The 13,171-nt window shown below is 43.6% G+C and overlaps 1 protein-coding gene across 3 annotated transcripts in view; it reads left to right on the top strand.

Annotated features, from left to right (window-relative positions):
- The window catches only part of CLCN1 (chloride voltage-gated channel 1), a 58,042-nt gene extending 49,461 nt beyond the window's left edge, over nt 1-8,581 (top strand). For all 3 annotated transcript variants that reach the window (XM_030267524.4, XM_030267516.4, XM_072925993.1), the window contains 8 exons: nt 307-440; nt 939-1,153; nt 1,270-1,375; nt 2,804-2,886; nt 3,643-3,681; nt 4,311-4,415; nt 6,328-6,414; nt 6,896-8,581. In XM_030267524.4, the coding sequence (XP_030123384.4) occupies nt 307-440; nt 939-1,153; nt 1,270-1,375; nt 2,804-2,886; nt 3,643-3,681; nt 4,311-4,415; nt 6,328-6,414; nt 6,896-7,291 (1,165 nt within the window). In that variant the 3' untranslated portion in view covers nt 7,292-8,581. The remainder of the gene's footprint in view (nt 1-306; nt 441-938; nt 1,154-1,269; nt 1,376-2,803; nt 2,887-3,642; nt 3,682-4,310; nt 4,416-6,327; nt 6,415-6,895) is intronic.
- Nucleotides 8,582-13,171: the final 4,590 nt, after the last annotated feature.

Raw genomic sequence — 13,171 nt, 5'->3', positions numbered from 1 at the left:
AATGTCTTCCTCTCTCTTGTATATATCATACACATAGGTATGTATATAAAGCCATCTATACATATATGTATACATGTGTGTATTTTATGGTGGGGGTAACAGAGTGGAATACAACTGTAATGGAAATCCAGTTATCTGTATTTATTCTCTTGGAAAGTCCTCTGGTTACACTCACAGAAGATCATTTGGCAGCTGTATTTTGAGCACTTTAAAAAAAAGTAGTCATTTAGGTATTTCTTTAGAGAATTTATGTGCTTGACATTTTTAATATGCTCACTCTTCCTCTTATCATCCCTAAATTCACAGCAAATATAATATCTTTGTTGAGGATATTATGGTCCAAGATGTGAAATTTGTGTCCTCCAACTGTAAATACCGAGACTTGCAAGCGGTACTCCAAAGCACCACAGTGAAATCTTTGCCTTTGGTGGACTCGCCAGGTAGGCAATGTGGAGAAACTGCTCCTTCCTGAAGACTGTCTCAGGTTGGAGAAACTAACTTTTTAATTACATGGTGTGAAGCCAGTAGGGTGACCTACCACATAAAACCAAAAAATTCTAAAAAACTCCCACTGTGGATGATGTATGGCAGACGGCTGTTTCAGCTGGCCAGACAGGGAAGCTGGAGTGTGGGCAGTGAAGCAGATCCAGCACATAAGGGAGGTGTGTGGGAAATCTGTAGACTGAACTGTGACAACAGGGCTCTCCTGGGATCCTGCATGAGCCAAGAGCATCCATGGGGTGGCACAGCTCAGGACAGCAAGGTCCCTTCCCACAGCCTAGGACCCACCACAGGGCGGGTCAGTGACTCCTGTACAGCTCTAGAAAGTATGAGCCTGAGCACCTGGAAAAGGCTGGAAGGAGGAAGGGGTGATATGTGGAAGGGGTCCTTCAAAACCTTGAGGAGGTTTAATGGCTGCCCTGCTCTGTGTTGTGCAGAGTCCATGATCCTCCTGGGCTCTGTGGAGCGGTCAGAACTGCAGGCTCTCCTCCAGACACACATCAGCCCCGAGCGGCGACGGCTCCTCAACAGAGAAATGCAGCAGAAGCTGAATGAGGCACCCTACGATGGACCCTGGGCATACCTGCCAAAGCTGAAGCACGAATCTTTTGCTTATGTCGATGAGGATGAGGATACAGAGGAGAAGGGAGAGGTGAGGTAGAGGAGTGGACAGGCTACAACACAGAGACTACTTAGAAGCAGGCTTTTGGGGAGGCTGAGAAATAAATGGTGCAAGGTGAACTTTATTTTCTCTCCTTTCCGTAACAGCTGCCTCGGCCTCCAAGTCCCACTCCCAGTTACCCAGAGGAGCCAAATGGCCCAACAAGTCCTCTTAAACAAATGCCTGAAACCTTGGAGCCCCAGCAGCACTCAGGTATGGTACCTTCTGTCATAGCTCAACCACATCCTAGTCAGCTTGGAGAAGCTTTCATGCTAACTGTGTGTACCTGCCTGTGTGAGGTGCTGATTTCCCAGAGATGGAGAGGAAGAGCTTTCTCTGCTGTTCCTGAATGAAAGACATTTTGTTAGTGCACCTCAACATCACTGTAACATACCTGGAAATACCTTCTGTTATGATCCCTCAGGGAGCACGGAATAAGTAGGCCCTCTAAGGATGGACCCTCTCTGTCTCCCCACTCCATTCTTTGCAGTAACAACGCCTTGGACATTTTCTGTAGAGTCTGCAAAGAACAGTCCCTTCTCTTGGCTCCTTCACCACATGAATTAATCTCCTTGGGGAAAGCAGCCTGAGAGCTAAATATCTGTACTAAGTTTTTGAGTAGCTTAGGCTGTTGCTCAGCCATCTCCAAAACTGAAGGCTCCTCCCTTGGACACACATCTCTTTGATTCAGCTGCATTAACGTAATGGACAAACATTGATGTATTATGCTCCTTTGTGTCACACCCCAGCCTATATTAGCTTTGCTTTCAAGACTGTACTCATAGCTCATTTCTGATTCATTTATCATGTATATGTGATGCAGGATGGTGGGTTGTTTTTATCCTTTATGCATCCTGAAATAAGCAGAGAGTGAGTAAGCACAGAGATGTAGCCCAGTCTTGAGAATGAGTACAGAGGGTAGGGCTTTAGCTCATGCTTTTAGGCACCCAAGTGTTACATGTAATAGAGTATATAGCACATTCTGGTTCGTTAACATGCCTCGTGTGTGTCTAAACCTCTAAGGCATAGAAAAATCCACTTTATGCTTCCAGAGCTGCGGAGTGGTGGGGCAGCCATCCACTTATCCTACCAAAGTAAAAAAAGAACTACATCTGAAAAGAAGGACAATGCGTGAAAAATTTTACGTGAAGCTAGAACTGGGTGACCCAGGAATGACAAAAGGAAGTGGAACAGGAATGATTTCATGAGACCTTGCTTTTCTTTTTTCAGTTTGGCTCACAGCTATCATTGTTTCTGACCAAACTTCCTCCACAGCCTTGTCCACAACAGCACCAAGCCCTGTCTCCTCCACTTTGCTAACTCCCTGCCCAGGAGTATAATTCTGATCTTTTCTATTCCCATCATTCCACTGCTTGCAGAACACATGGACTCCTCACCCCCTGGCACCTGTCACATCCAGTTTGTTGATATGTTTTGTTGAATGGGAATATTTATTCTGGAATGTCCCAGACACCATCTTACAAACTAAATGCCAGATTGTGACCAGCCCAGCTCTATCATGCCCCTCATAGTATTTTCCAGTCTGCCTTGGCTAGGAGGATGTGATAGGTGTGGGGCTTTGTATTTTTGTCTCTTACTTGTTCTTCTCTCTTATCCACATGTTGTGTTCTCATCCTTCAGGCAGTTTCGGGAGTCTGAGGAAACTGATCCAGCAGCTCTTGTGCCACTGCAGCCGTCCACATGAAACAGAGAGCACCATCCAGGTTAGGGCTACAGAGAGCCTGGTAGAAGGAAGGGAATGCAATGGAACTAGAAACTACTACTTGAGACATTCAGCATTTGGCTAAAGCATGGACACAATTATGGTCCTGAACTCTGACAGCATCAGTGGGAAACTCCCTCCAAGGAGAAAGGGTGTAATTACTGTAAAGGAGTGTGCATCTTCCTAAAGAGTCACATGTGCTCAGGTGTCAGGCAACCATCATGATTGAGTTTGGGCATCCTTTCTCAGTGAAAAAAATTAATGATATTTTGGCTAACATGCAATAAAACACAGTTCTATTCCATTTGGCAATCAGTTTTGGACAGATGGAGAAAAATGAAAAAAAAATGCTTTTGGCTCTTGTCATGTTATATGCCCTTGGTTATCTGACACATCTGCACAGTGTTTGGGGATAACAGAGTTTATGGGAGACCCATCCACTCCAGGGAAGTGGCTGAACCCCATGTGGGATATCCTGAGAGCATCTAAATCAGTATTAGATGGCCATATTTAGGCACCTGAATTGCTCCAGCAGAACTCCATGGTGAATTGTCGTTGGCAAGGGAAGCACAGCAAGGACAGAGTACACCGTATAATGGATGAGTATAAAGAAAATCTCAGCACTTGGAAAATCTAATACACCATTTGGAACAAAAAGGGGACCACATGGGGTGAGGAGGCTGTGCAGACTTTCCCTTTATGTACTCTGTGAAACTGTGGGTTCCTTGGCTGTCCTGAACAGTGTTTTCTCCTACAGGAGCCAGTGGAAGTCATTGAGACAATGACACCAGAAGAGGTAAGCCCAGGTGCAAAAACTGAGTGAGGTCATATGAGTGCTTCTTGTACCCATTTCCTATCACTTGCAATACTCCAGGAACCTCAGTGATTGCCAGATAAAGCCACAGCCAAAGCAATTTTCTTCTTGGAGTGGCACAGTGGGCAAGTCTCACCCATAAGAGAAGAGACTGGCTAGATGTGCTGGTAAGACTGTCTAATCTGATCTAGCTTTGAAGTCAGCCCTGCTGGAGCAGGGGTTTGGACTAGAGGCCTCCACAGGTGCTACCTCATCTAAATCCTTCTGTGGGCCCACGTATTCCTTCATTTCTTACACAATGGATCGATTACCTTGCAATGACGAGGGGAAGAGGCACTCAGAAAGGAAAGCTAAAGATGTTCACTCCCTCTTTATGAAGGAAAAAACAAAATTCTATCTTCTCAGAAAATCTCTGAATTGCCCTGTTTCCACAGGGACTTGACATCTGGTGAAAAAGGGATGGGAAATCTGAGAGGTGAGATATAATAGACAAGATGAATGCTGTACATAGGAAGGAAGAAGCATTAACAGAGAAGGGGACTAGTTTGGCTACACAAGAGAGCAATGCTGCAGGTAGCTGCAAGAGTGACTCCCCTTCTTTCCTGTGTCAGATAGATGCTTGGGAACAGGAGGAGCTGAACAAGAACGTGTGCTTTGACAGCTGCCGCGTAGATCCCTCCCCTTTCCAACTGGTGGAGAGAACCTCCCTGCACAAGGTGAGTGCAGATGTCTCCCTGAGGCACACATCACTCTTCTCCACTCATTCCAAGTCCAACCTATGACTTTTTTCTTCTCCTTGTCTTCACCTACAACTACTATCACCAGCCATTTTCACATGGAGCTACAGAAGTGAGCTTGTTCCTGTAATCTTCTGTGTATATCTCCAATCTCCTGCAAAATGAAAGGCTTTGTGATAAGAAGTCCAAGTCCATTTATTTAAAAAGCTTTTGGACAAAAAAAAAAAAAAATCTGCTACGTTAACAGCAGCATTGTGTGCCTTGCTGCTGAGGCATTACACTGAGATTTACACTCTGCCCTGTCAGTGTGCAGCACTGGAATGAGCACTCCTGGATTTCTCAGGGTGTTTCTGTCAGGGTGTAGAGTCTGCCTGTGTCACAGGCTCTTCATGGAGCTGAAGCACAAGGAAAGAGGAAGCTGGATCATGCAACACCTAGAGTCAGCAAAGGATGACAGGAGAGTAAAGCAATCATTGCGTGTCAGGAGGAAGATAGGACTGCGCTTTCACTCAGTGGAAAGAGAAAGCAGTTTACTGAAGCAGAAGTGCACAGTGCATGCTTTTATCAATATTTAATGTGAATGGTTAGCATAGGCCTTATACCAAATTAATTACTGTTAAGATCTCAGCCTCGAGCAAAACAAGAATAGGCTAATATATAGTTCAAATGAGTTTTCTGAAGGAGTGGGTGAAGTAATCTGAAAACCACTAGCATTTATCTTCGAGAATATAGGCTTACAAAAATTATACCTGAAGGCTGATCATGGGGAAAGTTTCATACCTGTCATACAAAAGATCAGTGAGAAACTCTGAAATAACAGACAAATCAACTTAACTTGGATGCACACAAAAAACAAAAACAAAAACAAACCCTAAACAAAAAAAAAGCCAAAAAAAAACCCTAAAAAACCAAAAAAACAACAACCCAGGAATAAATAATCAAATTGTATGAAGTATGCACAGTTAGAGCTAAATGTTAGACTACTGACAATGAATAGAATATCACAGTTTATCACAACCAAACTATATTTAACCAGTCTGGTTTTCTTTTACATTAGAGTAAAATGTCTTGTTCTTGAGAAATCAGATTTTTCCTAGTTTACACTTGAACATGCCATTCAGTATCTCATGATGCTAAAAAAAAAAAAGGTCAAACACTAGCTGTGACAGAATGATTTCATGTAATGCCACAGGTGAAGTCCAGCTAGAGCTCAGCTTCAAGAACCTGGAGGTTGGAAATGTACCAGAGATGAGCACTGAGAGTGTGGAAAGTTTTAGAAACCCAGATCTGTGATAGAATAGTAAAATAATGGGGTATATTTAGGCTGAAGAAAAGAAGATGATAGCAGTGTGATATCTGTCCTTTCAAGGAGACTTTGTAAGAGAAAGGGAATAACTTGTTCTCAGTGCTCTCAGTGCACTGGATAAGCAGCAACAAGCTTAAGCTTTCATAGAAAATATTCTGGGACAGGAAAAAAGAAATCCTCTATTGATAAGGAAAGCACTGCAATAAATAACCTAAGCAGTTTTTGACTTTACATATTACTATATGGTAGTTCAGTTTCCAGCACCAAAATGAAACAGGATCTGTCTAGATCTCCAAATGCACAACACAGGGTGTTATATGTGAATCTCCACCAGCTGCAGGATGAGAATGACCTTGAGAATGTGCTCCCCATCACCAGCACAGCCCCAACTACAGCTGCACAGCAGAAGGAGCAAAGAGCAGTATTTGGCAAATACAAAAGGGGAAGATTTCTCACTGGGATAACTGCACAGTTTTGTGTCTTTGTGATTTCCATTTCTAAATCCTGAGTCCCAGCTCTAGCACCAAGTTCTGTGTTGCTCATTTTCAAAGTCCCTGAGATGGTCTTTTGTGGTTTTGCTCCTAGACACACACGTTGTTCTCACTGCTGGGCCTCAGCCATGCCTACGTAACCAGCATGGGGAAGCTGAGGGGAGTGCTGGCTTTGGAAGAGGTGAGTACACATCCTCTGCCATCCTCTTAAATAACTGCAAGTGTACTGTGGATCACTGCAGTAACTCATAGATGCTGCAAGTTCCAGCTGGAATATATATAACTGCAAGCGTTACATTTTCAATCCAGTGATGAATTCTGAGTCTGCCCTTTGGAAGCCACGTAAAGGAATGGATGACTGCATTTCAGAGGAGGCAGCAGGTGTTGTTTGCAGGGATGTTAACAGGTTCATATTTTGCATGAGTGCAAGCTTAATAGGCACTCTTAACTGAGTTTCTGAAAGAGGTGTGGAATTTGTTATTTACCATGGAATTTTTCATTACATCACCAGTGTAAAAGATTATCTCCACAAGGCCCCAGAGGTAGAGCTGTGACTCTATTTGTGAGCCTTTGTAGCCTGGGGAGTAGATGAACTTTTGCTGGGTAGGGCTGGGCTAGCCTCCCTTTCATGTTTTTCTTCTGAAGTGTTTCTCTTCTTTCAGCTCCAGAAGGCAATAGAGGGTTCCACCCGCTCTGGGGTTCGCCTCCGACCACCCCTCGCCAGTTTCCGTGACATCAACCGGACTTCCACCACCACCAAGGTCGGGCAGGGCGCTCAGGCGTGGAGCCGAGAGGACAACGGCACGGTGGCAGCAGAGCCAGCAGCAAACCTGGACACTGAGAGCCCCCTGCCCCCCTGCTCGCACTCCCCCCAGCCCTCCCACTCACAGGAAGAGGGGGAAGTCCCCAGCTCCGCTTATGCCACGGATACCGAGTTGGAAGAGATGGAGCTGACAGGGCGAGTTGCTGAAAACATCTCAGACATCCTCAAGGACATTAACCTACGTACCACTGACCTGGATGAAGATGACGATGAGGATGAGGATGTTCCCTTATAGCTGGTGTGAGGGCAGCAGTCCATCACACTCTTCAGTGAGCCAGTCTTCTTGTGTTTCCTCCTCAAAGAGAAGCTTTTGGATGTTCTTTGCAATCCCCACAGAGGAATGATTCAGCTGGGAGGAGGGACATCAGACTGACCCTTTCTTCTGCTGCTTTCCCTCTGTGCACACTGTTAGGCTGCTGGACTATCCGGGCGTGTGCAGATGTCAGATGTGGACTGCAAAGTGCTGGAGCGCAGGCAGAGCACACTGTAACAGGACATGGATACTGCTGACACAGTCAGGATGCTCTGGGTCGATCTGCCATGTGGAAAGTGGAGGAGGATCAGCTCTCACTTGCCACTGGTGCCATCCTTCCAGTCACACCAGGCCTGCACACAGCAGAGTAACACAGCCAGACCTCCAGGCTAGAAGCATCCTGCTGCTTCTGACTGCCACCCTGTCCATGTTGCTGCAGCTCCTTTTCACTGGCTCTTATCTTGCACCCCCCCCCAAAACATTCCCACATAGAACATTTTTATTCTTTCTCAATTTTTAGTCTGGGATTTTCCTGGATGGGGATGCAGTTAGGAGCTTCTTCTCTGTCCTACAGCTGAGCCATGCCCTAAAAACAGATGGGAGGAACGTATTTGGTATATGTCTCATATTGAATTCAGCCAAGGCTTTAGAAAACACTGGAAGGGTAAAAAGCTTATTTGTTTTCCTATTATCTCTGAAATTTTAAAACGGAATGGGAAAATCTTAAGTGAGGGCATCCTCAGTACTGGGGGAAGAGGAGTATAAAACAGCATGTATGTACCTATATTTCAAATAACTGTTTGTCTCTCTGAATCACTGTTCACAATTTTCCACAGCTATAGTCTTAAAATATAAGAACTCAAGAAAAAAAAAATTATTATGGAGTGTTAGCAGGCTGCCAAGAAACACAGCAGAGGGAAGACACATTTTCTACACTTTGAAAACAGGTTTCTTTCTGAAAACTCCTGCTCTCTTTTCCTGGTAATTCTACCCTGCCTACTTTCCACATATTTCTGCATACCTCAGATCTGAGAATTCCAGCTCTCACTTTTGCCAGCTTCTCTCTGTTGTGACTAACAGCAGAGACCTCAACCCTTGTCTGCAGCATCCCTCTCTATTCCAGTTCTAAATCTGGAGCAGATCTGCATCTTGCAAAAAGACATCTTGTCAGTTCGTGTCATGCATGCAAAACCTTGGCATCCAAAGGTAAGATGCTGCTTTGTTTAATTCACCGCTCTTGTGAGGTTTTCTCAGTAAACAGGCAAAACCAAATTCTGTGTATTCTGCAACTTCTTCTAACAGTCTACATCTTTTTCTACATATTTTTGTTGTCTCATAGCACTTAGATGCAGTCCCAAGCAGCCTATTAGATGTGTTTCCACTTATCAGCAACAGAGAAGAAATCCAAGCTCTGAAAATACATTGTTGGAGTAATCTCATTCCCTACCTGGTATTTGTAAAGCATTATCTAACTTAGAGTGACCAGTTCTACTTTAACACATGATTTTCCATAAGCTTTCTCAGAAGCAAGTCAGAAACATCATTACTTCTTACCCAGTCACCAAAGGAAAATTCCCTCCTGGCTTTAATTCTGAGGATTGACCTTGCACCAATTGCTCTCTGATGATGCTTATGGGTGGGAGAGTCTGTGACAAGCTTACAGTAGAAGGAAATCTTCCCCGCTAGTCTCGTGCAGAGAGAGAAATTTATTATTGCTGTCTGGAATTCAGAACCCACCAGGTCTGTTCTGTTTAAGGCACAAGATCACCCTTGATAAGCTAACTGGGGACAGCCTTTCCCTGCCTTAATGGCCGTCTGTCCTCCGGGAGCCACCCTGTCCTTGTGAGGAGAGAGTGGTGATCTGAGGGCAAGTCCCTGGCACACAGCAGCTGCTTGGCTCCACCAGAGGGGCACGTTTGTGTCTGTCAGGCATCAGCATGGCCTCCCCACTACCTTTGTGTCACCTTCTGCTGCCTGCAGGGAAGAGGCAGAACAACTGCCTTTTTTTTTTTTTTTTTTCCTCAGTGAATTGTGATAGTCCCTTATATAAGCAGAGGAGAAAGGACGTTCCTTTTACAAAAGCATAAATATTCAGTGAAGGACAACACTGAGACCAAATCTGGTCTGAGGGTCCAAGCATACTCAAGAAGGATGAGTTTCTCAAAGTCATCCCCAGCCTTACTGTGCAGACTTATATTTTACAGCTTAACCACAGGCATCCACTGAGACAGATGAGACAAGGAGAAACTTTGAGGCTGGAGTCAGCACACCTCCCCCTCCTCTCTCCTGAATACAGATATATGCTCTGCTCCAGTCCCACACTTCTCCTACAGTGTGTTACAGCAGAACTGGGATGTGACTGGCTGAGAAAGCAGATGGGAGTCTAAATCAAAGCCAGCGAGTGTGTGAGTCATGACAGACAGATTGTGAGCTGAGGGAGATGAAGCTGGAACAAAAAATGATGCACGTGGAGAGGCTTGGGGAGTGAAACACCAGCTAACCTGGAAAGCGTCTTGAGGCTTATCACTTGAGATTGCAAGAAAACACACGTGTGCCCACACATGCACACACAGGTACCTCTCCATTCCTATTGCCTTCAGCTGTGCCTGGGTTACTGTGAGCAGCAGGATTTCTCTCTTGGGGGGAGCTGAAGGGTGGCTGTAACTGCTGCTCTTTGTGGACAGTACTCAAGATCCATTCCAGGTATTGCCTCCACTAATGGAACAGAAGCAGCATCCATCTGCACCATTTTCTCACCTTTATTCATACATGCAAATGCATATGGAGCCAGGATGGGACAAAAAACACTCTGCAAAGATGGTTTGCAAATGCTGAAGTTGTTTCCACTTCCATCTTATCAATAAAATCTTCACTGAGTTGATGCCAAGTACATTAAAAGGTGCAAAATGTGCAGGAAAATAATACTAAGCCTACCATTGTCACGGGAACTTTAGGCTTGTGCCTACCATAATAATACTAAGCCTACCATTGTCACGGGAACTTTAGGCTTGTGCCCTCTCAGGCTATCCCTCTACACCCCCCCCACCCTCAAAATTTAAACTTCAAACTTTTTTCCAGCAAACAAAGTCACACTGATCTGTCACTTTAAAACCTGCATCTGCCATCCTATCCAAATAGCACAGATTTGATTTGTTACAGGGAAAAAATCTTTTTTTCTCAAGCCAAAATATCCTCAGAATTTGTATCAGCTGTGAGGTCTTCCCATCCAGACAGAAATTCAAATCTAGCAAAAAACTGAACTCTTCCTTTCACTGGCAGTTAATGATGAAAGCAGAGTCTTGTTTTTGAATTCATCAGTATAAAGAATTGAAAAAAATAGGGAAGACTTAAGGTTGATAAGACAACAAGTGGGGCTTTAGGTAGCTATGACACGTCTAAGAGACTTGGCCATGAGCCGAATAAAGGAGAGAACACATGGAGATGAACAAGAAAGATATGCCTCAACAAAGTAACATTTTTGGTTGCCGTTTGTGACTGAAGAAATTCTAAGCCTATGGACAAAAACAATTAGTACAGGCAGAAACTGAGAGACAGAGTCTATAAAAACAACACCCCCCTTCTGGCCAGTTATCTGGATACTGTATAGAAGTGTGTGTTTTGTAGCCAAAGAGTACAAGACCAGCAATAGCCAGCTGAGCAAGAGAAGATCCCTTTTTGCCAAATCATTCCAAACCCAGGTAGGTTATAATTAAAAACACACTATTAAAAATACAGTCAGAGCAAGCACTAAGTTGCTCATAGCCACATAAGCAGATATCTGGGCACAGCTATCAGAAAAATATAATCAACACTAGAGACCACTAATTAAAATTTACACATAAAGCCATGCCTGAGCATTAGGGTTAGGGTCTTAAGATGTGATGCAAAACTTTTTAATGCTGTGTTTTTAATGCTTGTGGGAGACAAGCTTAAACTGGTCCTGACCGTGAGCCACAGGCTGTTCTTGTATGTCCTCCCAGCCACTGGACAGACAACCCTGTGCACGTGTACTCAGGCACACACACAAACATCACCTCTGTCAAATCACGGCCGTGCAGTAGCAGAAAACTCTTCATCTCAGCTTCCAGTGCCTTGAGCCACATCTCTGCTCCCCTCAGCTTGCTGGATGTCACCAAGGCCCAGTGCATCTTTGTCGTAAGACAAACAAGACTCTGCTGTGGACACTGCTGGGATTAGTGTGATGGCTAAATGATGTAGTCTCACCCAAACCTATCACTGCTTCAAGCACTGGACTTTCAAATGAGCATCTGCTCCCAGCCCAGTCTTTTTAGTGTGCTGCTAGTGCAAACATCTTGTGCTGTGTAGTAAAACCAGTTACAGAAACATATCTAGCTGATTTGAAGAATTGCACCTGATATGGAGGACAATGTCCAGCAGAGGAAAAGTCCAGTAGCAAATTTATAAATGAAACAGAATGCAGAGAAATGAAAATGTGAATTGCCTACTTTAGAGGAACAACAACCTAAATACTGCTAGTATCTGGCTCTTTACTGAATGGCTATTCAATTAGAAGAACAGAAGGTAAAGCTACAAGGTGTACTGAGATATATTCACAATTAAAGCCACACAAACTCAAGTTAGAAGCTTTTCTGGTTTTACCCACACAGAAACAAATGCAAGAAACAGTAATGGAAGGTTTATGAGAAATACATTTGAAATGCAAAAAAAATCTGCTTTTCTCTCCCCACTCAAAGTTCTATAGTGCACTTAAGCAAACAGGCTGTGAATAGAAATGGGAGCTGAGATGGCTGGATTGTGACCAAACATGTCACAGAATCCTATGCTTAACTCAAACTGGCAATTTCTCTGGCACAGAAGATAGGATCTGTCTAAGGAACTGTTTAGAAAGTACCCTTGCAGCTGGCAAAGTGCAGATCCAGTGAGGTGTACAGGAAGAATGCTCTTATGCCCTTTTTAGTTACCTTTCTCATTAATCACTTAGAAGTAACATATGAGGTTTTGTAAAACAGCAACGTGAGAGAAACATATGGCAGGTTTGCCATCTAGTCTAAACAAAGAAATAAGCAGAAAATGGAGATGAGAGCCTCGGGCAGATACCACAGAAAAAGGTTCATGCTGGGGCAGCAGCTAAATCCAGAGAAGATGAATTTAATTGAGGGGTAAGTCTAATCTAGTATGATGACAAAAGAGTTCTTTTAGGGGAAACATTCAGCAGCTGGACAGCATCTTTGTAGCATAATGTGAAATTAAGGAAAAAAGACATTTTTCCTGTGTGGAGGTATGACTTCCAGGACCAGAGACATTTTGTTTTCTCAGGGACTCAAGTCTTAAACATATGTGGAATAACTGACTTCATTTGACACACTACATTTCAAGAAGAAAGTAGTTTAGAGGCCATTTGGAAAAAAAAAAAAAAACAAAAACGAAAACAAACCCACAAAAACCACAAAATAACAACATCAACAACAAAAAAAACAAAACAAACAAAAACCACACACAAAACCAGGAGAGAGTACAGGGGAGACTGACAAGGATTAACAAGAATAGAATTTTTAAAAAACCCTCAAGAAACAACAAACAAAAACCTAAAGCAGTTAAATAAGCATGTCTTATGCAAGTCACAATTAATTCTATGAACACAGTTATGCAGACATACATACCAAGTGGTGGGTGGCAATCTATTCAGTAGCAAAAGCAGGTAAACTGGAAAGAAGCAAATTGAATTCAAACAACACAGAACACAGAAAGCAAAAATCAGTGCAATAGCCCTGGTTGTAAAATATGCCATGCCTTAAGCAGGGCAAGAGACACTGCTTAGCTCCTGGAAGAAACAGAATCTGAAAAGCACAAGTATCTTGACAAGGAAGTAATACCATTTAT

This window comes from Taeniopygia guttata, chromosome 1, assembly GCF_048771995.1.
Source record: "Taeniopygia guttata chromosome 1, bTaeGut7.mat, whole genome shotgun sequence".
In the NCBI taxonomy this organism is placed as follows: domain Eukaryota; kingdom Metazoa; phylum Chordata; class Aves; order Passeriformes; family Estrildidae; genus Taeniopygia; species Taeniopygia guttata.
Note: the sequence above shows the minus strand (reverse complement) of the source record. Positions and strands in the feature narration are given on the sequence as shown.